The sequence below is a fragment of the Bubalus bubalis genome, chromosome 8 (genome assembly GCF_019923935.1).
Source record: "Bubalus bubalis isolate 160015118507 breed Murrah chromosome 8, NDDB_SH_1, whole genome shotgun sequence".
In the NCBI taxonomy this organism is placed as follows: domain Eukaryota; kingdom Metazoa; phylum Chordata; class Mammalia; order Artiodactyla; family Bovidae; genus Bubalus; species Bubalus bubalis.
In genome coordinates this window covers 32060793-32083867 of record NC_059164.1, presented here as the reverse complement: position 1 = coordinate 32083867, position 23075 = coordinate 32060793, and the positions used below count along the sequence as shown (strand labels likewise).

At 44.7% G+C, this 23075-nt stretch overlaps 1 protein-coding gene across 1 annotated transcript in view; it reads left to right on the top strand.

The window, feature by feature from the left end:
* LOC102395798 (ATP-dependent translocase ABCB1-like) overlaps positions 1 to 23075 on the top strand; it is a 94663-nt gene that overhangs the window by 59707 nt on the left and 11881 nt on the right. Inside the window, 13 exon segments of the mRNA XM_044946550.2 lie at positions 879 to 1040; positions 2382 to 2475; positions 2757 to 2845; positions 3368 to 3385; positions 3387 to 3515; positions 4727 to 4834; positions 8281 to 8355; positions 11053 to 11139; positions 14850 to 15053; positions 16155 to 16225; positions 19158 to 19298; positions 21898 to 22054; positions 22529 to 22726. Of these exon segments, the coding sequence (XP_044802485.2) occupies positions 879 to 1040; positions 2382 to 2475; positions 2757 to 2845; positions 3368 to 3385; positions 3387 to 3515; positions 4727 to 4834; positions 8281 to 8355; positions 11053 to 11139; positions 14850 to 15053; positions 16155 to 16225; positions 19158 to 19298; positions 21898 to 22054; positions 22529 to 22726 (1533 nt within the window).

Below are 23075 nucleotides of genomic sequence, written 5' to 3'. Positions count from 1 at the left end.
TTTGCTAGCTTGTTCTGAGAATTTTATTGCTAGTTCCCGAAGAGAAATATGAATAAGAAAAATTATAAGCATTGGGAAAGTTACAAAGGTTAAAAAAATCTCAGACAAGTGCTGGTTATCTGGCTTTGTTCCATATGAAAATAAAAATGAGATTGGGTGTTTAAGACATTTACTTAACTCCTTAGTTTTTTCCATAATGCTTCTCCCTAGAAATAAGCATCATTTATTAAGCACTTACTGTGTACATCACAGTGCTACCTGTGCGTTATTGTATAGCACAACCACTCCAGAAAGTAGCCTTGTACTATTATCCCTATTGGATATGTGAATAAGTTGAACCTCGCACAGGTTTAAAGACTTGTGTAAGATCCTGGAATGCATATAGAGCAGAACTAAGATTTGAGTTCACATCAGTGTAACACTGAAGTCTGGCCTTTGTTGCCTCACATCTATTGTTTGTCTTGGTCATCCGGATGTCTGTGAGAGAGCACAGGGTGACCTCCTGGGGCACTTGGTGCTGGCTGCCTTGCACAGATCGCAGCGGGCCTGTATCTGCTCCGACTGACTGATTCCTGGGCTGTCGAGTGTTTTACCTCTGTATAAGCCCTTGATTATTATGTAAACTTAGGCTAGTAGAGATGGAGTAGAATCTTAGAGGCTTACATAGTACTAATATGACTATCATATTTGTGTTTATACTTATTAAAACATCATTTAAACCATTAACAATACTTTTACTGTAGCCAGAGAGTGCCTCATATAGCTTACACAGTTTTGCAATGTCCAGGGCATTGGTGGTCAGTAAATATACATTGAATTACTGAATTTTTTTCATATAATCGTTCATGTATTCAAAAATGAGATTTTTTTCCCTTTAGGCTAGAGAAGGCCGGACCACCATTGTGATAGCGCATCGTCTGTCCACGGTTCGTAATGCTGATGTCATCGCTGGTCTTGATGATGGAGTCATTGTGGAGGAAGGCAATCACGATGAGCTCATGGGGAAGAGAGGCATTTACTTCAAACTTGTCACAATGCAGGTATAGTCTAACTCTAGCAGTTTCCTCAAGTATCTCAGGCATGAGCTGATTTTGCTGTATTTGGTACTATAAATAAATGTTACTATTGATTATCTTGAGAAGAGGGAAAAAAATTTGGGGTGGGAAGCAGGGGGATTGAGAATCACATCAGGTTTTAGATTTTTTTTTTCCCCTCTTAAAAGGAGAGAAATGAAGAAGGATAAAGAAAGGTAAAGTTAAAAAGGCTTAAAAGTGAGCTATCCACTCTAGCAAGGGCTTCTTAGAGGCCCAGTGGTAAAGAATCTGCCTGCCAAGCAAGAGACGTGAGTTCAATCCCTAGGTCAGGAAGATCCCCTGGAGAAGGAAATGGCAACCCACTCCAGTATTCTTGCTGGGAAAATTCCATAGACAGAGGAGCCTGGCAGGTTACAGTCCATGGGGTGGCAAAAAGTGTAGGACCCAACTGAGTGCCTTACCAGCTGCCGTAGCAGTATCCACTCTAGCAGCTGCTAGCCACACGTAGCTGTTGAGCATGTTAGTGGTGAGTAATCTGAATCGAAGTGTTTGTAAGTTGAAAATGCATACCAGAGTCCAAAGACTTAGTCCAAAGAAAAATGCAAGCTATCTCAAAAAGTTTTTACACTGATTACATGTTAATCTAATATCTTAGATAGAGTATAGGTTAGATAAAATATATAAGTAAAGTTAATCTTACCTATCAGTTTCTTTGACATGACTACTGAAAACATTGTGTCTCACAGTATGACTTGCACCGTTATTTGTGTGATGTCACTGGTCCAACGGAGAAGAAAATGGCATCCCACTCCAGTACTCTTGCCTGGAAAATCCCATGGACGGAGGAGCCTGGAAGGCTGTAGTCCATGGGGTCGCTGAGGGTCGGACATGACTCAGCGACTTCACTTTCACTTTTCACTTTCATGCATTAGAGAAGGAAATGGCAACCCACTCCAGTGTTCTTGCCTGGAGAATCCCAGGGACGGGGGAGCCTGGTGGGCTGCCATCTGTGGGGTCACACAGAGTCAGACACGACTGAAGTGACTTAGCAGCAGCAGCAGCACTGGTCCAAAGCAAATCTGATTGAGCCAAAAACACTCACACAAAGGAGGTGACTAGATAAGATACTTGGAATGGATGCCATATTGTTTCAGCATAGTTTATGGGGATCCCTTATCTAATGGTTTTAATTTTCAAATATAATCACACCAAAAAAAAGGCAGTTCCACTTCATCCTTTCCCATAAGAATTTAAATTACCATTTTCCTTGATATCTGCTGTTGAGCGATTAGATTTCATTGGTTAACTCCGCCTAACCAACTTATGCATATTTCTTGTTTATTTTAGACAAAAGGAAATGAACTGGAATTAGAAAATACCCCTGGTGAATCCCTAAGTAAAACTGATGACTGGTACACATCCTCCCAAGATTCAGGATCCAGTCTATGCTATGCTATGCTAAGTCACTTCAGTCGTGTCCGACACTGTGTGACCCCATAGACGGCAGCCACCAAGCTCCCCCGTCCCTGGGATTCTCCAGGCAAGAACGCTGGAGTGGGTTGCCATTTCCTTCTCCAATGCATGAAAGTGAAAAGTGAAAGCAAAGTCGCTCAGTCGTGTCCAACTCTTAGCGACCCCATGGACTGCAGCCTACCAGGCTCCTCCATCCATGGGATTTTCCAGGCAAGAGTACTGGAGTGGGGTGCCATTGCCTTCTCAGAGGATCCAGTCTAATCAGAAGAAAATCAACTCGCAGGAGTATCATTGGATCCCAAAGCCAGGACAGAAAGCTCAGTACAGAAGAATCTTGGGTACAAAGGAGGCTGCAGACTGATGTCTTTAACAGTGGGCTAAGGCTGGGATAGGAGTGGGAGCAAGAAAGGGTTATCCAGAATTCCCTGTCCTATCCCTTAGCTTGGTCCACAGACCCAAATCTCAACATGTTAACTCTAAGGTGGAATTTATGAATGATAATTTATAGGATAAGAATTTTAGAATTAGAGTTTATAATGTAAAGAGATAATAGTGAGTTTTCAAATACAAACATTTTTGTTCTTTCATCCTTACCAATATGTTTGTCACATTCCAGATGTCCAGTCAGACTTAAATATTCATGGAATCATCATGTATTTCTTTAAAAATGAAGGCACAATGTAACAGAATCTGTCAGCACTCTTTAAAAAAAGTTACATAGCCATCAATTGATAAGGAAGTAGGAATAAGATCTATTTGTTTAAAAACTGTTGTGCATACAGAACAACTGTACATCAGTTCAATCCATTAAGATCAGTTATTTTCCTAACAGGTTTGTTGTAATATTTTGTGTTCTCCAGGATGAAAGTGTACCTCCAAGTTTCCTTTTGGAGGATTCTGAAGCTGAATATAACTGAATGGCCTTATTTTGTGGTTGGTGTATTTTGCGCCATTATAAATGGAGCTCTGCAACCAGCATTCTCAGTCATACTTTCAAGGATTATAGGAGTAAGTGTTTATGTTCATTTTGGGGACTTACCTGTGAGTCCTGACTAAAGAATGAACTGTTTGTATTTGTAAATTTATATAAAAGCCACAACAACATGCGTTGCACCTTCATATAACAGCTTGAAGATGTTGGATGGAAGTTTTATTTGTGATAGGAAAACTGATTTTTCAAAACTTACTTTGTCATGGCAGTTGGTTTCTATCCTAGACCCCTGGGAATGAGATCCTGGAAAACAGTCCATGAAACTGACTAGGTGACTGTCCCCTACCTGCCATCGCTGGACTCTGAGTCAACCTCAGCAACAGTTCTGTGACTGGTGTACAGAGAGGGCTCCTCGCGTGTTCATCACACCAGCACAAGGGAGAGCCAGTCTCTGACTCGGATGCTTGTCAGGACGTGATGGGGCTGAGCACTTGGCCTCTGTGGGATGTCCGTCCCACGTATTAAGATGAAAACAAATGGGACGGCTTGAAAAGATTCAGGTTGACAGATACTGGTCGTCCTGCTTTTCATGATGGCATTTTCAACCATAAAGTTACAATCTCACAAGTCAGATTTTGGCCCAGTGTGAAGGAAGATGGTTTTCTTTCCCTGTGAAGTGGTTGTTCTCTGCATGTGTTTTGAGGCCAAGGCATGCTGTTTAGCTCTTTTAACCAGGGTCTCCCAGTGTGGTTCTGGGTGAGCTGGCTGTAGTTGCCCACTGTCTGTCTAACAGGCCACCCTACAAAGAAGGCTGGCTGAAGAAGCCTCCTTTCTTCAGAGAGACCTGGGCTGAATATATGCGCTCACCTCCTGGGCTCTCCAAAACCACATCAGCAGATGTGTCTGCAGACATCTTGGAACAGTTGGAAATGTTGCCGTGTGAAACAACAGACTGCCACACAGTGTAGTTTCCATCAGAGGAGTAAGACAGTATTTGCCCCAGTTCTGCGGTAGTGGGTTTGGTGCTGACTTGAAGCACCCGTTACTTCAAGAAGGAGTATGAGTGGAGAAAGAGTTGGATGGATTAATGAATGAGTGACAGGCCTTGGCCCCTAGGGAAGGCACGATACCCGCCCCCCCCCACTGAAGTCTGGCCTTCGGGAAGCCTGCCTGAGCTCCACATGCTAAGGCCCTCTTGACCCCAAGTACTATAACTAGATATAAAATGGGTCAGACTGTGAATGATTTCGTCAGTGGTACTGAAACCCTTAAATATTTTCTTTGCCAGATCTTCACCAGAAATGACGATGATGAAACCAAACGACAGAACAGTAACTTGTTTTCACTGTTGTTTCTAATCCTTGGAATTATTTCTTTTATTACATTTTTCCTTCAGGTAAGTGTCTACATTTTCACTTTTTCTTTTTCCATCTGGAGAAATGTATCATTACCCAACTGGCGGGATTTATTAAGCATCTGTGTGATTTGCTGTTTAGTAGAGTCGTTCCTCTAGTCACTGGGCTCTTAGCAGTCAGTTTCCTTGACTTAAATCAAAGATGTTTTCTTCTCTGGCTTTCTCTTACACCCCAAGGGAAGGAACCCTTGCTTCCTTCCTTCTCCCCACCTTCTCTCCTGACTGGAAATGTTCATGAAGTCAGAGGGAACGGAGAGTGTTTGATCTAACACAATGATTGGAAGTAAAAGCAGGGGTCTTAGAAATGGAAGCTAGGGGAGCTGTGGACACATGTCTGGATATATAAGTACTGCCATCCAGTTCTGATAGTCAAGTATCTTCCAGTGTTCTAAAAGCAAGAACAAACCTCAGAGCCCCACAAGCCAGTCATGCTGATTTTAAAAATATTTGAAGAGTTTGTCATTCTTTTCCTGAAGAAGAAGGAACCTTTCTAATTATGGAAGAATGTCAGTTTTCAAACAAAAACTGTCGTAAGCATATGTGAAGTATCAGATTTTACAGATTGCAGATCATTTGGCTGAAATGAAATTGCCAGGAGTTTAAGCACTCTAGACGCTCCGCATGGTAAGGCAGTATGGGCTTTGGTGTTAGGTGTAGGGTCAGGTATGAGTTGCACCAGTTCCTAATTCTGTGTCCTTGGGCAAGTAAATAACTGAAACTGTGTAAGCCTCAGTTCCCTCATCTGTTAGAATGGGGAGAATGGTAGCTGACTCTTGATGATGAAAAAAGGTAGGTCCTAGTTGTGTGTGAGATGATTATAATCACTTATTAAATGAATGAGTGGTTGCTGCTGCTAAGTTGCTTCAGTCATGTCTGACTCTGCGTGACCCCGTAGATGGCAGCCCACCAGGCTCCTCTGTCCCTGGGATTCTCCAGGCAAGAATACTGGAGTGGGTTGCCATTTCCTTCTCCAATGCATGCCTGCATGCTAAGTCACTTCAGTCGTGTCTAACTCTGTGTGACCCTATGGACAGCAGCCCACCAGGCTCCTCTGTCCACGGAATTCTCTAGGCAAGAATACTGGAGTGGGTTGCCATTTCCTTCTCCAGAATGAGTGGTTAGTCACATGTAATTTTTTAAGATAGAACTCTCAATAGATCTCTTTATTTTGCATGGTGTGAGCATGTTTATATATTTTGAATAGATACAACACTTTTCTGGACATGATAGAAGTGAAGTCGCTCAGTCATGTCCGACTCTTTGCGACCCCATGGACTGTAGCCCGCCAGGCTCCTCCATCCATGGAATTCTCCAGGCAAGAGTACTGGAGTGGGGTGCCATTGCCTTCTCCAAGAGATCTTCCCGACCCCAGGATCGAACCCGGGTCTCCTGCATTGTAGGCAGACGCTTTACCATCTGAGCCACCAGGAGATCCCAAACCCTGGAATGTTTTGTTATGAGTCCTTCAAGTCTCTTTGGGGAATCTGATCATACGAGAATAAATGTGACCCTCTAACTTGTATACAGATTGTCATACCAAGTATTAACACCAGAGAAGTTGGGAGAATGTAGAGGCTGCTGAGGGTGCAGTTGGTTAAGGAGCTGGGAGCATGATAGGCTTTGAGCTGGAAGTCTGAGTTGGTGACACAAAGGCAGACAAAGTGGTGCCTTTGTCACACAGTGATGCCCAGGGAGAGTGGGGCCTGGCTTGCCTGGCAAACCCAGGTGAGAACAAAGGCTCTGAATTCCAGGACCTCAGAAGTGCAGAGGTGGCACTGTGCCAACAATGGGATTAGAACATGCTGTTAGATGGTGTTAGCCCCTCATTTAGAAAAGCAAGGAAGGCGCTCACTGGGGGATAGTCCAGGCTCTGGGTGCTCATTCTGGTTAAGATTCTTCAGATGCACGTCAGATTCCAGCTCTGCCACCTTAGAACTGTAGCCTCTGGCCACTTCCCAGCCTCCCTCAACCTCCATTTCTTCTGTAAAGTGGTAATTATAGGTTTGTCCTGAGGACTTGTGGAGATGATGTTCCTGACATACTTATCAATGGCTAGTTCTCAACCAAATGACAAGAGTAGTAGTCTCACAGTGGGCAGGACAGTTCAGGTTTCATGCAGTTTAAAGCAGAAACCTTCATCTGGTCATTTCCTAGTAAAGCTAATCATTTTGGTAACGGCAGGCTTCAACTCAGTTAATCCAGGGTCTCTTTCTCTCCCCCTTGTCCCTGGCGTGGTGTGTACTAGCAGCATTGCAGCACTGGGTGGGGGGCGCTGGTCTGTGCACCTCCCCTGCCCCCTGCTTCACACTGGTGACCGGAGGGGCTGGTGGCCTGCAGTTACACAGTCCAGCCTGGCTGTCCCCCTTGATCAGGACCATGAGGAAGAGTTCGTCTCTCCACTTGGGCTCTTTGCCCATGTTTCTTCTCTCTCTCTCTCTTGATGATGTCCAGCCTGCCCCCTGGGAGTGTGGAGGAGCTACGGTTGCCTTTCATCATGTCTCAGATGATGCAGGAGACTCTTGGCTCTTACTAGGGCTTTCCTTCTTCCAAAGCACCATCCAGCCATTTCCATTGTGTGGCAGGCAGGCTCCATCTGTGAACTTCCCCTTCCCGGAGCTCCAGAGAGAACGTGGTGCAGTGCCTCAGTCTGGCCCTGTATATCGCCAAGCTCCCGGGACGAGGGTCTGTCCTCCTTCCTCCCCAGATGTGGCCCAGCATGGCCATACAATCACATCTTACACTCTTCTCTCCTACCAGGCATAGGTCATATCCTTGGGGAAGGGGGGAGATCAGTGCAGAAAACTCTGTCTCCAGTAAGCCTTCCTTTCCAACCTATTTCTCTCCTAGACTTTGGCTTTTCTTTTGACTTGGAAACAAAGCATTTGATATCTTTGTTCTCTGCATCTTTTATGGCTGCAGCGGCTACAGATTCCTGTTTTTCCAGGTTGCACCTCAGGTCTGGTGTAATTGTGACCAGTGCCCGCCCCTCACCCCCCCACTCTCCAATTCACTCTCAAAATTTTCCTGCTTGGGATGATTCATAATATAAACCCCTGGGTTAGAGTCGAATTCCCCTTGCCTTGGGAACAACTCTCCAGCTTCCTCAGTGGCAGGCCCTGGTTCCTGAAGAGAGAGAAGCGGGAGTGGGAAGGGAGACAGAGGAACCACTTTCCTGTAGATCCGCAATGGGCCCGCCGGCTGGTTGGGGCGCGGCAGTGTCGATGTCAAAACCAGATCCTCCCAGCTCTGCTGGTGGTGCGCCACGCTCGTGGTCGTCGCTGTTTGAGGAGCAGGACCGCCAAGCCTTGAAACCGGGCTTCCAACTTTGGTGTCCTGCCCCGGCGCTGACCCCACGTCCCTTTCCCGCGGTGTCGCCGGCGGCCGGGCCTCTGACCAGCCTTCTCCCTGTGGCGTGTCCCTCCCCACAGGGCTTCACGTTCGGCAAAGCGGGCGAGATCCTCACCAGGCGGCTGCGGTACCTGGTTTTCAGGTCGATACTGAGGCGGTAGGTCTGCCGGGAATGGCGCCCAGGGGGTGTGCACTGTGCCCTGTGGGCGGGCGCTGGGATTGCTACTGGGGCCGCAGAGCGAGCCCGGGGTGCTCTGCTGGGGATGGGCTTGGGACCAGGATCCCCGCGCGCCAGATGGCGTCTCCCAGGCGGGCTCCCCTCCGCCCTCCGCCTCAGCAGCTGCAGGCGGAGGAGATGGAAGCGATCTTCCGTGCCCCCACATCCCTCTCCTCTCCTTCTTTCCTTCTCTCCCCGGGAGACCCGTGATGCTCATGTTTATTCCTGCCAAGAGGTGCCCTCTGAACCCTTTGTTTCCACAGATCAAAAGTCAGCCCCGCGGCCCACTTGCTGCTGCTTGGTTTCTGTGCTGGGGCTTGACTGATGGACTCGTTCCAGCTGCACTGTTACTAGCCGATAGTGACTTAGGTCTCCCACACTGGGCACCTTCCAGACCCTGACAGCACGTGGATGTGAATGTTTTCTCAGGGGAAGGGGGAGGGGGGTCCTAGACATGTCACTCAAAGCAGATCAGTTCAAAGGGTCTTTAACAATCACGCACATTTTGCCTGTGACTTTGTAACTTTCCATTTTAAAATCACTAATACAGTGATACCTCAGAAGAATGCCTCAGATATACCTGGGGGGATGGGGCGGGATTTGAACCCTGGCTCATAAGCATGGGGACCCCCTGCTGCTTAAAAACAAGACGTGTTTTTGGGGATTGCTGGCTTGGGACTGACAGAGCCAGGACCAAGTCCAGTGAGTGAGAGAGCACTGTTTGGTGTAGGGCATCTTGTCAGGATTTTCAGTCAGACAGTATTTATAACAGATCCGAACTAGACTCAGGGCCTGGGCCCAGGGCTAAATGCCCCATTCCCCTGCCAGGCTGTAGGCCAACTCCTAGGCCCCTTATACTTTGGATTTGAGCTGAGGATTTGTGTCATACCCTCTCCACCAATTATTCAGTCCGGCCATCATGCATTAAGTGCCTTCTGCTTACAAGGCATAATACTAAGTATTGTAAGGTCTTCAAGTCAGAGTGGTGCCTGTATTCATGGCAGTTATGTTCCATTGGGGAGACACTTAAGCACTTAACAATTTTAAAAAAGCAAATGGATATGTATTATAATAAATTATAATGCATTATAATTAGTTTTTTCTTGAATATTTGATAAATGCTGCTTTAACTGCAATCACAGTTGACATAACTTCTTAGGACCTTAGTTATTTTTGTAACAGATACAGACTGAGACTTCAAACTCACAATATTTTTAGTATTTTTGTATTTAAAAGTGTAAGTGGTTTTATAAAGAAAATCCTATTTTATGTTGAATGTTAAACTTTAATCTAGATTTCTTTGGTTGATTTTTTTTTTAAACCCAATTCATTTATTCGGCCATAAACCATAGTCAGCTGTTTATTTGACTTCTCTATTTGAATGTCTATTAAGAATTTCATACCAAATGTCTCCAAAACTGAGCTTTGGACACCCCTCCCACCCTTTGCCAAAGGGCTTACTCCTTACCTAGACCTCCCCAATATCAGTAAATGGCCCCTCCATTCTGCCAGTTGCTCAGGTTAAAGTCCTAGGAGTTGTCCTTGTCTCCTCTTCTTTGTCCGATATTACAACAGCCTCCTAACCCGTCTTGCTGCCTCAATCCTTATCCTAGTCCACTAGGTTCATTGCCCAAGAACCAGAATCATTCTTCTAAGATAAAAGTTAAATCACATCCCTCTGCTTAAAAGCTGCTGAAAGCTGCCCATATCTCTCAGGGTAAAATCTGGAATCTTGGTTTTTTTGTCCACGTGATGCAGCTTGCGGGATCTTAGTTCCCTGACCAGGGATTGAACCCAGGCCCTCAGCAGTGAAAGCATGGAGTCCTAGCCACTGGACCACCAGGAAATTCCCCAAATCTGGAATCTTTGCATTTGCCAATAAAGTCACAAACTCTATGTCCCCACTACCTCCCCAGACCTCATCTCCTAGAGCTTCACCTCATTCCCCATATACAGTCTACTCTCTACACATTGGCTGATGTAAGTGGATATGGGGGTAGGGAAGAGGGAGGGCCCAGTGAGCATGGATGTCTGTCCTGAGGAAGAGGCAGCTTCTGTACATTTACACAGAGGTGCTTTTAAGGCTGGTGACGACCTTTACGCTTTCTTGCTTGTATGTGAGCAGATCAAAAATGCCTCTGCCTCAGGGCTTTTGCACGTGCTGTTCCTTCCTTGTCTAGATACTCTCATCCCTCTCCATACTCAGGTCTCTGCTCAAAGGTCACCTGAGCAAGGCCTTCTCTCTCACCTCCCCAATCTATAAAATGGTGCCTCCCCTCTCTTCTTTTCCCTTATTACCCCATTCAGTTTTATTTCCTAGCATTTATTACCCCTTGGCATGGTGTATATTAATTTATGGGTCCTGTCCCTGGAATCTGGGCTTCATGAAAGCAGCAACTCTCATTTTTGTTCACTGTTGAATAGGTCCAACACCTAGCAATTATGTTTGGAACAAAGTAGGCACTCAAAAAAAATTTGAGAAATGTTCTCTTTATGACTTTATTAAGTCCCTTTCTTATCTATTCAGTGTCAAATCCTAAGTGCTTAATGTAGGAGAAAAGGGCACCCTGTCAGTCTCTTGAGCTGAAGGTCTCATGCGTCAGGCTTTAAGATAATGAAATGAGTTACTCTACCACAGGATGTGAACTGGTTCGAAGACCCTAAAAACACCACGGGAGCATTGACAACCAGGCTTGCCAATGACGCCGCTCAAGTTAAAGGGGTATGACTACCTCCTTTCTGCTGTGATTGTCCTAATGGGCCATTTAGAATTTAAGCATGAAACTAATTCTCTCCCTTCAGTTAGTTCTCATCATCATTTAGAAAATGTCAAACCTTTAACCTATGCGATATATCATGTGTCTTATGGAAAAAATATTATCTGTTTAAATATCATATGCTGTATCACTATAACAGTGATGACTTTTGAGCTTTGTTTTGTTATTTTCCATCTTATTCATGGCATTATCTAAATACATGTAGAAAGATAATTATTTAAAAAGGAAGTATTTATCAGTGTATCATGCAAGCCCAGTCTTTTTTTATTTTATCTTTTCAGTCCATTTTAATGCTTTGCTAATCCCCAGAAAATTGTAATTGCTACCGAAAAAAGGTGTGTGTAGTTGCTGTAAGAAAGTTTGCTACTGCTGCTGCTAAGTCGCTTCAGTCGTGTCCGACTCTTTGCAACCCCATAGACAGCAGCCTACCAGGCTCCCCCATCTCTGAATTCAGAGGGGAGGGAAGAAAATCTAGACAAAGGTTGAAAGAAATGAAAAGAGTATGAAAAAATTAAAACAAGGGTAAAAGGAACAATTGTATCAGACTATAAAACTTAAATTCTGCTGCTACATGAATCTCTTTAATTAATATAACTAGAAATTATTAGACCAGCAGGTTTTGATTGGTGGGTAAAGTGACAATTTCTTCTTTAACTGTACCGTGTGTGCAAACTAAGTTGCTTCAGTCGTGTCTGAGTCTTTGCGACCCTATGGACTGTGGCCCGCCAGGCTCCTCTGTCCATGAGGATTCTCCAGGCAAGAATACTGGAGTGGGTTTCCATGCCCTCCTCCAGAGGATCTTCCTGACCCAGGGACTGAACCCACGTCTGTTGTGTCTCCTGCATCGGCAGGCAGGTTCCTCACCACTAGTGCCAGAGGATGATGGATTTTGTCTTAACCTTGTTTCACTCTTGGGCTCTGGCTTTAGAATGTTACCTACCCTCCTCCTCTTTGAAAAACTTCTGGCTTCTAGTAATCTATGCTCTCCCATGGAGTGTTCTAGAGACTCTTTTTCTGTATGAGGAATAGATACTGGGACGGTGAATGTGTCATTAGAATAAAGAACAGTAACCAGTGCAATGTCACCGGAAGCATTTAATCATACTATGCCAAGGGGCTTACTTCCCCGCCAGCTTAAGGTTCTAGGTTTTTTGGATCATCTTTCATGTACATTAAAGAAGCATCTTTGATCCATTTTACTTATTTCCGTGGCCTTGGCTGCCCTCCTCAGTGAAACCTTTATGTGTATGGAAGCTTAGGTACTGGAGTAATTTGTCTGCTGTGAACTTGCGGGATGTTCTGAGTGCTTCTTGCAGCTGGGTGCTGTGGGAAATGAGTTCTGAGTAGGGCTTGTGGATACTAAAAAAGGAACAGTCTCCATCTTGCCTGTGCCACAGACTCTTTTCAGATTATAACCCTTGACTTTGAAATTGAAAATGTCCAAATACAGAGCTGATTTGAAAGGCCACTCCACTCTGACTTATGCCAGATACGGCTAAGCCTCCCTTTATATAAGCTCAGTGATGGCATCAGATAAAAATAAATGCTCTGTTATACATGCTGTTTCTTGCAGCCCTGGTGCAATTCCTTGGTATGGAATTTAATTCTAGAGCTATTGGTAGTTTTGTACTACTATTTCCCCCTAGTTACTGGCCTGGTGTTTATGCCAACGTAAGTTTCAAATGATTTCAGAAGGTGGACATTGAGGCAGGGGGCTCGGAAAGAATTCTGTCTTAAAACTCAGAGCTGCCAGAAGCTTTGGTTATTAATCAGTGTATCTAGTCATTTTGGGGTTGGGAAAAATTTGACCAAGGCCCCAGAGGTGGAAATGACCATTCTGGACTGTTATCCACCATTAATCTTTCCCTGAGAATGGCCCTACTCAGGCAGAGGAAATTTGGAGAGTTGATAAGACATGGGCCAGAGCAGGAATTTGGAAAGGCTTGAGGTTGTGGGGTGTTTCCAGGGTAAGGGAGAGAAGTGTAGAGTAGTGAAGCAAATTGACTTTGTATTTTGACTTCTGACTTTTCAGTTGGAAATAACTGAATGCCTCTGACAGTTATGCTTCAGGCTCCTTCTGGCATGTAAACTGAAGGTTCTGATGCCTGCTTAGTATCGTAAATTTAAATTCCATAACATTCATCTCTGTGAATTTTTTCTGAACACAGTCTCTCTAGCTCTAGCTCAGTCATGTCCAACTCTTTTGCAACCCCATGGACTGTAGCTCACCAGGCTCCTCTGTCCATGGGATTCTCCAGGCAAGGATACTGGAGTGGGTTGCCATTTCCTACTCCAGGGTATCTTCCTGACCCAGGGATGAAACCTGCATCTCCTGCATTGGCAGGTGGATTCTTGACCACTGTACCACCTGGGAAGCCCTCTAAACACAATAAGCATCTCAAATAAGCCACAAAATATCTGGATACCCTCAATGATCAATATTAGGCTCAAGATTGCCAGGAGAAATATCAATAACCTCAGATATGCAGATGACACCACCCTTATGGCAGAAAGTCAAGAGGAACTCAAAAGCCTCTTGATGAAAGTGAAAGAGGAGAGCGAAAAAGTTGGCTTAAAGTTCAACATTCAGAAAACGAAGATCATGGCATCTGGTCCCATCACTTCATGGGAAATAGATGGGGAAACAGTGGAAACAGTGTCAGGTTTTATTTTGGGGGGCTCCAAAATCACTGCAGATGGTAACTGCAGCCATGAAATTAAAAGATGCTTACTCCTTGGAAGAAAAGTTATGACCAACCTAGATAGCATATTCAAAAGCAGAGACATTACTTTGCCAACAAAGGTCCATCTAGTCAAGGCTATGGTTTTTCCAGTGTTCATGTAAGAATGCGAGAGTTGGACTGTGAAGAAAGCCGAGCGCTGAAGAATTGATGCTTTTTGGATTCTCAAGAGTCCCTTGGACTGCAAGGCGATCCAACTAGTCCATTCTGAAGGAGATCAGCCCTGGGTGTTCTTTGGAAGGAATGATGCTAAAGCTGAAACTCCAACACTTTGGCCACCTCATGTGAAGAGCTGACTCATTGGAAAAGACTCTAATGCTGGGAGGGCTTGGGGGCAGGAGGAGAAGGGGACGACAGAGGATGAGATGGCTGGATGGCATCACTGACTCGATGGACATGAGTTTGAGTGAATTCCGGGAGATGGTGATGGACAGGCAGGCCTGCGTGCTGTGGTTCATGGGGTCGCAAAGAGTCAGACACGACGGAGCGACTGAACTAAACTGAACTGATGGGTAGTTATGCATCTAACATTGGAAGTTTCCAACATTCCCAGTTCAACGTAACTGTCAGACTGTTTTATCTCACTAATTTGCAGAGCTTGCTTTAGGGATCATGGTGTCATTGTTTAATGAAAAGTTTTGTGGTATTAAAAAATCAAATGAGATAGAAATACGTAATTGAGCTCTGAATTATTGACCTACTTTCAGTATTTATTCTGAAGTCATGAAAATCCTCATCTGGGAAACCAAATAAAGTTACATGTAAACTTTTACTACTAACTTATTAGCTTATAACCGAGGAGATGAGATTTTCACAAAGCTGAATTTTCACAATCCCTAAGAAAATACATAAGCATGGACTTTAGAGATGATCGGAAGGTGTCTCTCTAACAGTGTTTTCTGTTTGTTTTGCAGGCTATAGGTTCCAGGCTTGCTGTAATTACCCAGAATATTGCAAATCTTGGCACAGGCATTATTATATCCCTCATCTATGGCTGGCAGTTAACACTTCTCCTGTTAGCAATTGTACCCATCATTGCAGTAGCAGGGGTTATTGAAATGAAAATGCTGTCTGGACAAGCCCTGAAAGATAAGAAAGAACTAGAAGGTGCTGGGAAGGTGAGTCAAATGAGATAACATTTCTGACCTGGGTAGAGTAAAATATTCTAAGCAGTGTTGTTCTGTTAGTCATGGCTGCTTTCTATGCTCTGAGGATGGCTTTTGTTTTTGTTTATTTGGCTGTGCTGAGTCTTCGTTGTGGCCTGTGAACTTTGTTGCAGCATGTGGGATCTTAGTCCCTGGACCAGGGATTGAACCTTGGCCCCCGGCATTAGGACCACAGGGGTCTTAAGCACTGGACCACCAGGGAAGTCCCTGAGAATGTTTTTATAACCATTCCTCAAAGCAGTCTTATTTGACACTTATTCAGCAGATTGAAAACTGAAGAAAAGTAGCAAAACAAATTCTTAGACTCACAGACTGAAGACTAATTTTGTTGGACTTTTCTAGTTACAATTGTTTTCATATCACTTTTTCTCCTTCCTTCCCCTTTCTCCAGAAATCCAATTGAGGAAAGGAGGCCTATTTAATTAGATGTGGGGAGGGGAGATTTTAAAAACTTGAAAAGTCTTAAAGGTATTCACTCTAACTGGCTAAAATATCATCCCTCTTTCCCTTTCATTACGCCTCCTCCCTTCATGTTACTTGTGTTTGCCGTCTGTTAATGTTGTTTTTAGTCACTCACTCATGTCCAACTGTTTGCAACCCCATGGACTATAGCCTGCCAAGCTCCTCTGTCCATGGGATTTCCCAGGCAAGAATAACTGGAGTGGGTTGTCATTTCCCTCTCCAGGAGGTCTTCCCAACCCAGGGATCTAACCTGCGTCTCCCATGTTTCCTGTATTGGCAAGCGAATTCTTTACCACTGACGGAACCACCTGGGAAGCCCCGTTTACCCTTTATCCTAACACATTTTGCTGGGGGTGGAGGAAGCATGTTGCATGCTTGCCTGTTTGTTATTGTTGCTTGATTTGCATTTTGAATCTCCCCTTTTTTTCCCCAAAAGTTTTACTTTATATTGGAGTATAGTTGATTAACACTGTTGTGTTAGTTTGAGGTGTGCAACAAAGTGATTCAGTTACACATGTATCTGTTCTTTGTCTAATTCTTTCTTCATTCAGGTTATTACCGAGTTTTGAGTTGAGTTGTTGTTTTGAACAGATGCGTGCATGGCAGTCGCTCTACTCCCCAGGGGCCTGTGAGCCAGGTTCTTCTGTCAGCTCCTTTCGCAGGTGAGGCTGAGGCACAGGCAGGTAATGCCACAGTGCCTCAGAGCTCATAAGTCTCAGAGCCACGATTCAAAGGCAGACAGTCACGCTCCCAAGTTGTACCTCAGTTAAGAAACAAAGAGGTCTTTGACATATACAGACTTGGTTGAGTTAAGTTCAGTCGCTGAGTCGTGTGTGACTCTTTGCGACCCCATGAATCGCAGCACGCCAGGCCTCCCTGTCCATCACCAACTCCCAGAGTTCACTCAAACTCACGTCCATCGAATCGGTGATGCCAGCCAGCCATCTCATCCTCTGTCGTCCCCTTTTCCTCCTGCCCCCAATCCCTCCCAGCATCAGAGTCTTTTCCAATGAGTCAGCTCTTCGCATGAGGTGGCCAAAGTACTAGAGTTTCAGCTTTAGCATCAGTCCTTCCAATGAACACCCAGGGCTGATCTCCTATAGAATGGACTGGTTGGATCTCCTTGCAGTCCAAGGGACTCTCAAGAGTCTTCTCCAACACCACAGTTCAAAAGCATCAATTCTTTGGCGCTCAGCTTTCTTCACAGTCCAACGCTCGCATCCACACGTGACCACTGGAAAAACCGTAGCCTTGACTATACAGACCTTTGTTGGCAAAGTAGTATCTCTGCTTTTCAATATGCTATCTAGGTTGGTCATAACTTTTCTTCCAAGGAGTAAGCGTCTTTTAATTTCATGGCTGCAATCACCATCTGCAGTGATTTTGGAGCCCCCAAAAATAAAGTCTGACACTGTTTCCACTGTTTCCCCTGTTTCCCCATCTGTTTCCCATGAAGTGATGGGACCAGATGCCATGATCTTAATTTTCTGAATGTTGAGCTTTAAGCCAACTTTTTCACTCTCCTCTTTCACTTTCATCAAGAGGCTTTTGAGTTCCTCTTGACTTTCTGCCATAAGGGTGGTGTCATCTGCATATCTGAGGTTATTGATATTTCTCCCGGCAATCTTGATTCCAGCTTGTGCTTCTTCCAGTCCAGCGTTTCTCATGATGTACTCTGCATAGAAATTAAATAAGCAGGGTGACAATATACAGCCTTGACGTACTCCTTTTCCTATTTGGAACGAATCTGTTGTTCCATGTCCAGTTCTAACTGTTGCTTTCTGACCTGCATATAGGTTTCTCAAGAGGCAGGTCAGGTGGTCTGGTATTCCCATCTCTTGAAGAATTTTCCACAGTTTATTGTGATCCACACAGTCAAAGGCTTTGGCATAGTCAGTAAAGCAGAAATAGATGTTTTTCTAGAACTCTCTTGCTTTTTCAGTGATCCAGCGGATGTTGGGAATTTGATCTCCGCTTCCTCTGCCTTTTCTAAAACCAGCTTGAACATCAGGAAGTTCATGGTTCACGTATTGCTGAAGCCTGGCTTGGAGAATTTTGAGCATTACTTTACTAGCATGTGAGATGAGTGCAATTGTGCGGTAGTTTGAGCATTCTTTGGCATTGCCTTTCTTGGGGATTGGAATGAAAACTGACCTTTTCCAGTCCTGTGGCCACTGCTGAGTTTTCCACATTTGCTGGCATATTGAGTGTAGCACTTTCGCAGCATCATCTTTCAGGATTTGAAATAGCTCAACTGGAATTCCATCACCTCCACTAGCTTTGTTCATAGTGATGCTTTCTAAGACCCACTTGACTTCACATCCCAGGATGTCTGGCTCTAGGTGAGTGATCACACCATCATGATTATCTGGGTTGTGAAGATCTTTTTTGTACAGTTCTGTGTATTCTTGGGGGACAACAGAGGATGAGATGGTTGGATGGCATCACCGACACAATGGACATGGGTTTGAGTGTACTTCGGGAGTTGGTGATGGACAGGGAGGCCTGGCGTGCTCTGGTTCATGGGGTCGCAAAGAGTCGGACACAACTGAGTGACTGAACTGAACTGTAATTCTCCAAGAGAGGAATCACAGGACCTGACCTAAGGCAAGAACGTCTCTGAAGTAGAACCTGTGAGAGCAGGTAACCGAGGGCAGGGGAGAGAGCAAGGATATTGAGAATGGCTCTGACCCTGTGTTTGTGTGATGACCCTACTACATGATCCTGCTGGGAATGAGTTCTTTGTGGAACATGAAATTTGGGGTGTCTGTGAGGCTTGAGGGTGTAGTGCTTCCTGAGGACACCCTCCCTTCCTTGTTCTCTTTACCTGTCTCCAGTGCAGACCCTTTGTCCTTTAATGAACTCACGGTGAGTGCTCTAAAAAGTGACGTGGATACGAGCAGGCCCGACCTCTTTGACTCTTGTTTCTTACACAATGAAAGGAACAGATTTGGGTTTTATAGTAGACCCTTTTTATAGGAAAAAAATTGTTTAAATCCCAGTCCTCGAAACAGAGGCTGAGCTGCTCTGCTTGAAACAGGCCCACTCACCAGTCTGTGCCAACACCACCCAGCTCCATGTGGCTCAAAACCACACGTGTTAACTCCCTTGGGGGCACCTTCCCTAAACCCCCAGAGGGTTAGTGCCTCCTCTCTTGCTGTAACGTGTTACAAGGGAAACTTCCACTTCATGAATAATCCAGCTCAGCTCCTGGGTCCTCAAGGTCAAGAACACAGCTGGCACCTCTGCATGGCCCTTCACGTCCCTGAAGCTCATGGGTTTTGGGTCAACACGTGTTGAGTGATCAGTGGAGAGTATGTATATGTTATATGTCCATGGGTGGGGGAAATGGAAGGAGTGCACTAACCCCTAACAAACTCTTCTTGTCCTTGGCTTATTTTACCTTGACCTCAACACTTCGAGGTGTGGTTAGTTCTCCGTTGAAGTGGAGATGTGATGACCAAACTTAGTGTTTTGGAAATGAAATCCATTTTGTCTACTATGCCACCATCCCCTACTGCTAACGCATCAAAGGTTATGTTTTAAGGACTGAGAAATGAAAGTCAAGTAAATGTCAGAATGTCTTCTTTTCAGAAACTCTTTGAGGAAAGCACATGTCTTTGGAATTACATTTTCCATCACCCAGGCAATGATGTATTTCTCCTATGCTGGCTGTTTCCGGTTTGGTGCCTACTTGGTGGTGCAAGGCATCATGGAGTTTCAGGATGTTCTCTTGTAAGTACGGGGATCCTATTGACAGTCGGGCTCTAGAAATGAAACCAAGGTGCCTGTGCTTCATGCCTGGATAGGAAGCCTTACTGTGAAGCTTCTTGAAGAGATTTTGGTGATTCAGAAGTTGGCATTTTTGCCTCTGAGTCTCCATGTGTTACTCTGAAAGCATCCCATTCCATTTGGGGAATTGGTATCTGCCCTTCTCTCCAGTACTGGCTGACACATTTGACCTTCTCAAATCCATGGCTCGGTGACTCATCAAGGGGTTTCCAGCAGGCCTAGGTGATTGGGAAGAAGCCTCACCCAGAGTCAAGTACCTAGTTCCTTTGAGAAGATTCTGAACAGGGCAGCTAAAGAATAGATGTGGAGCACTGAGGTCTGAGAGCCCTGGAATATTCTAGGATACATTTGCTTTGCTTGATAAGAGAAAAGGAATTAGAAGGTAAGAGCTGGAGAAATTGAGGAATGAAAAAGGAAAGCTCTGTGGGAATATCTGGCTCATCACCGTGAAATGCAGAAGATTGTACCTGAGTCAGAAGACAGGCCTGGACTTCCTTCTAAAGTACTGAATATACAGTTAAAATACGTGGTTTGGTAGTGAAAAGTGAGTGTAATTTTTCTGAGTGTCTTGATTTGGTGATGTGTGAGCTGCCCTTTGATAGCCACCATAATCACTGGTGACACAGTTTTCTAGTTAAACCAGCATCAGTGAGACGTGGAAGTACATGTCAGTGTAACATTTACATCCTATTTAGACATCGGTTTGTGCGTGCATTCCAGGTTTCTCAGGATGACCCCAGCAGAAGATTGTAAAATTTCCACTCGGCCTCTCTCTGACAGATGATATGCAGGTGCTCTTTATAACTATGACCGAAAGATTGTAATCAGGCTTCACTGGTATTGGTGCTTGATTAGATAATTATTTGATAATTATTGCTTTGAAGGTGAAAGTGTAGTCACTCAGTCCCATCCGACTCTTTGCGATCCTATGGACTGTAGCCCACCAGGCTTCTCTGTCCATGGGATTTTCCAGGCAAGAATACTGGAGTGGATTGCCATTTCCTTCTCCAGGGGATCTTCCGGACCCAGGTATTGAACTCAGGTCTCCCAAACTGCAGGCAGACTCGTTATCTTCTGAGTCACCAGAGAATCCGAATTAGTGCTTTACTCTGAGGTTAAGGTATTCAACTGATGGAAGTTGCTGACTCTTGGATTGTTAGATTCGGAAAATAAGTCTTCTGAGTAAGAGATAGGGGAGACCTGTCTGAAGAGCTATCTGTTTGAAAAAGATCCTACAGTTCTAGATAAGAAGACCAAACGAACCATCTGAGTGATTTGTTCATGGACTCACAGTATTATCCTGGGAAGATCCCCAATGTTGTATTGGTTCTAGGCCCACTGTTTAAAAAGACATTTTGATCAATGTGTCCAGAAAAAGGCAGCTGGAATGTTGGGAGTGAAAGGAGTTACCAAAGATGCAAAGGGCTTTTTAAATAATATTCCAGTTCTTTGAAGGGCAGTATTAGGCAAAAGGATGTACATTTCTCTTTGATTTGAAAAGGAACTTTTTAACAAAAGACTTCCTCCAGCAAACTTCCTCCTTCCTTAAACAAAGTATGGGAGCTGGCTTGGGGTGTGCGCCCTGGCACAAACTTGGAGAGCTGGACTTGACATCTTGTGAAGTCCTTCCTGACTTGAAGCTGCTATGATTCTAATGATGTAGATTAAGAATGGCGATGCAGGGAGTTCCTTGGTGGTCCAGTGGTTAGGATTCAGTTGCTTTCAGTACTGTGGTCTGAGTTCGATCCCTAAGGGGAACTAAGATCTCAGAAGCTGCAGTGTGGCCAAAAAAAAAAACCAAAAGAACTCAGAGCATCTTGAGAGCAGCACACTATCTGGCTGTTTAAGGAACTCTCTTCTTTGCTGCATGGCTCACGGCTTTTCTAAGACTCTGATCCAATTCCAGCAAAACTGCCTATATCCATTATTGATGGCCACAGATACTGCTGCAAGACAGCCACCCACTAGCCCCCAGGAATGTACAGTAGTGAACATCTGTTCTTGGCTCTGAAGTCTGGGGTCAGCCAGGCAGTTCTGCTGTCTGGGCTAGGCAGAGGAGATCTCAGCTGGGCTCACGCGTGTGTGCAGTGAGCAGTGGGGCCCGCACCACACTCTTCTGTCTGTGCCTTGTCCTCCAGCCAGCCAGCCAGGCTTGTGGCTGTGGTGGAATGAGAGAGACAGGGGCACGCAAGGCCCCCTGAATCGTAGGCTTGGAGCTGGAAACCGTCACTTCCACCACATCCTGTTGGCCAGAGCAAGTCCCAAGGCCAACCCAGATTCCAAGGGTAGGAAGACAAATTCCACTTCTTCCATGGAGAGGCTGCAAGGTCACATTATAAGAAGGCGAAAACCTAGAGAGAGGTGAAACATGAGGTCTTTTTACAATCAGTTAACCACACTGATATGAACTTATAAGGAGACGGTTGTTTCTTGTTTGACTAATGTGTTGGATTCTTCAAGGCGGCTCTCAGGTTGTAGAAGTGCCACCCTTTTGGCATTGCAGTCGTTAACTCTTGACACATTTTGTCTTTGTTGTTGGCAGAGTGTTCTCAGCTATTGTCTTTGGTGCCATGGCTGTGGGACAGGTCAGTTCATTTGCTCCTGACTATGCCAAGGCCAAAGTGTCAGCAGCCCACGTCATCAGTATCATTGAAAAAACTCCTCTGATCGACAGCTACAGCACGGAAGGCCTAAAGCCGGTCAGTTTCATGTTTTGTACGTGACCTGACTGATGAATGAATGCATTCTAAGTGGAAGTTTAATAAAATCTGTGCTTTTACTTGCTGGTAGTAAAATGAAACTTTCTTGATCATGGGTTCATTTTAATAAATGCTGATAATATTGATACATGTTAACATCTAGTACTTTTATATAACAGAGCCACAGGGATATAGGAATATGCCCATTTTATACACAAATCCTGCGAATCAGGTTTTATTATGTGTAGGTAATTCCGTTATAGCTTTGGGTTATCACATTTGTATTGTGTTAATGAGACATGCTGTGGAAATGCTGACCCTTTTAGATCTGTATTACTTTCTAGCAGTTACAACTGAAGCTTGATTGGAATCCAAGGTCGCTGCCCTCTGATACCTGGCAGTACAGAGGATTGGCTCTAAAGTCAGTTTTCAGGATTGCAGCAATGAAACTTACTGTTACTGTCCTGATTTTAGAGTACAGTGGAAGGAAATGTGGCCTTTAATGACGTCGTGTTCAACTACCCGACTCGACCAGACATCCCGGTGCTTCGGGGGCTGAGCCTGGAGGTGAAGAAGGGCCAGACGCTGGCCCTGGTGGGCAGCAGCGGCTGCGGGAAGAGCACGGTCGTCCAGCTCCTGGAGCGGTTCTATGACCCCTTGGCTGGCACAGTGGTGAGCGCACTATTTTCTTTATTTTTTTGTGGAGTGTAGTGTTAGTTTCAGGTGTACGACAAAGCAGTTCAGTTACACATATACATATATCCACGCTTTTTTCAGATTCTTTACCCATACAGGTTGTTACAGAATATTGAGTGGAGTTCCCTCAACAGTAGGTCCTTGTCAGTTATCTATTTTATATATAGAGGATTGTGTGTGCTAATCCCACGCTCCTAATTTATCCTTCTCCAACATGTTTCCCCTTTGGTAACCATAAGTGTGTTTTCGAAATCTGAGAGTCTTCTTTCTGTTTTGTAAAGTTCATTTGTATAATTTTAAAAAATTAGATTCCTCATTTGTATAA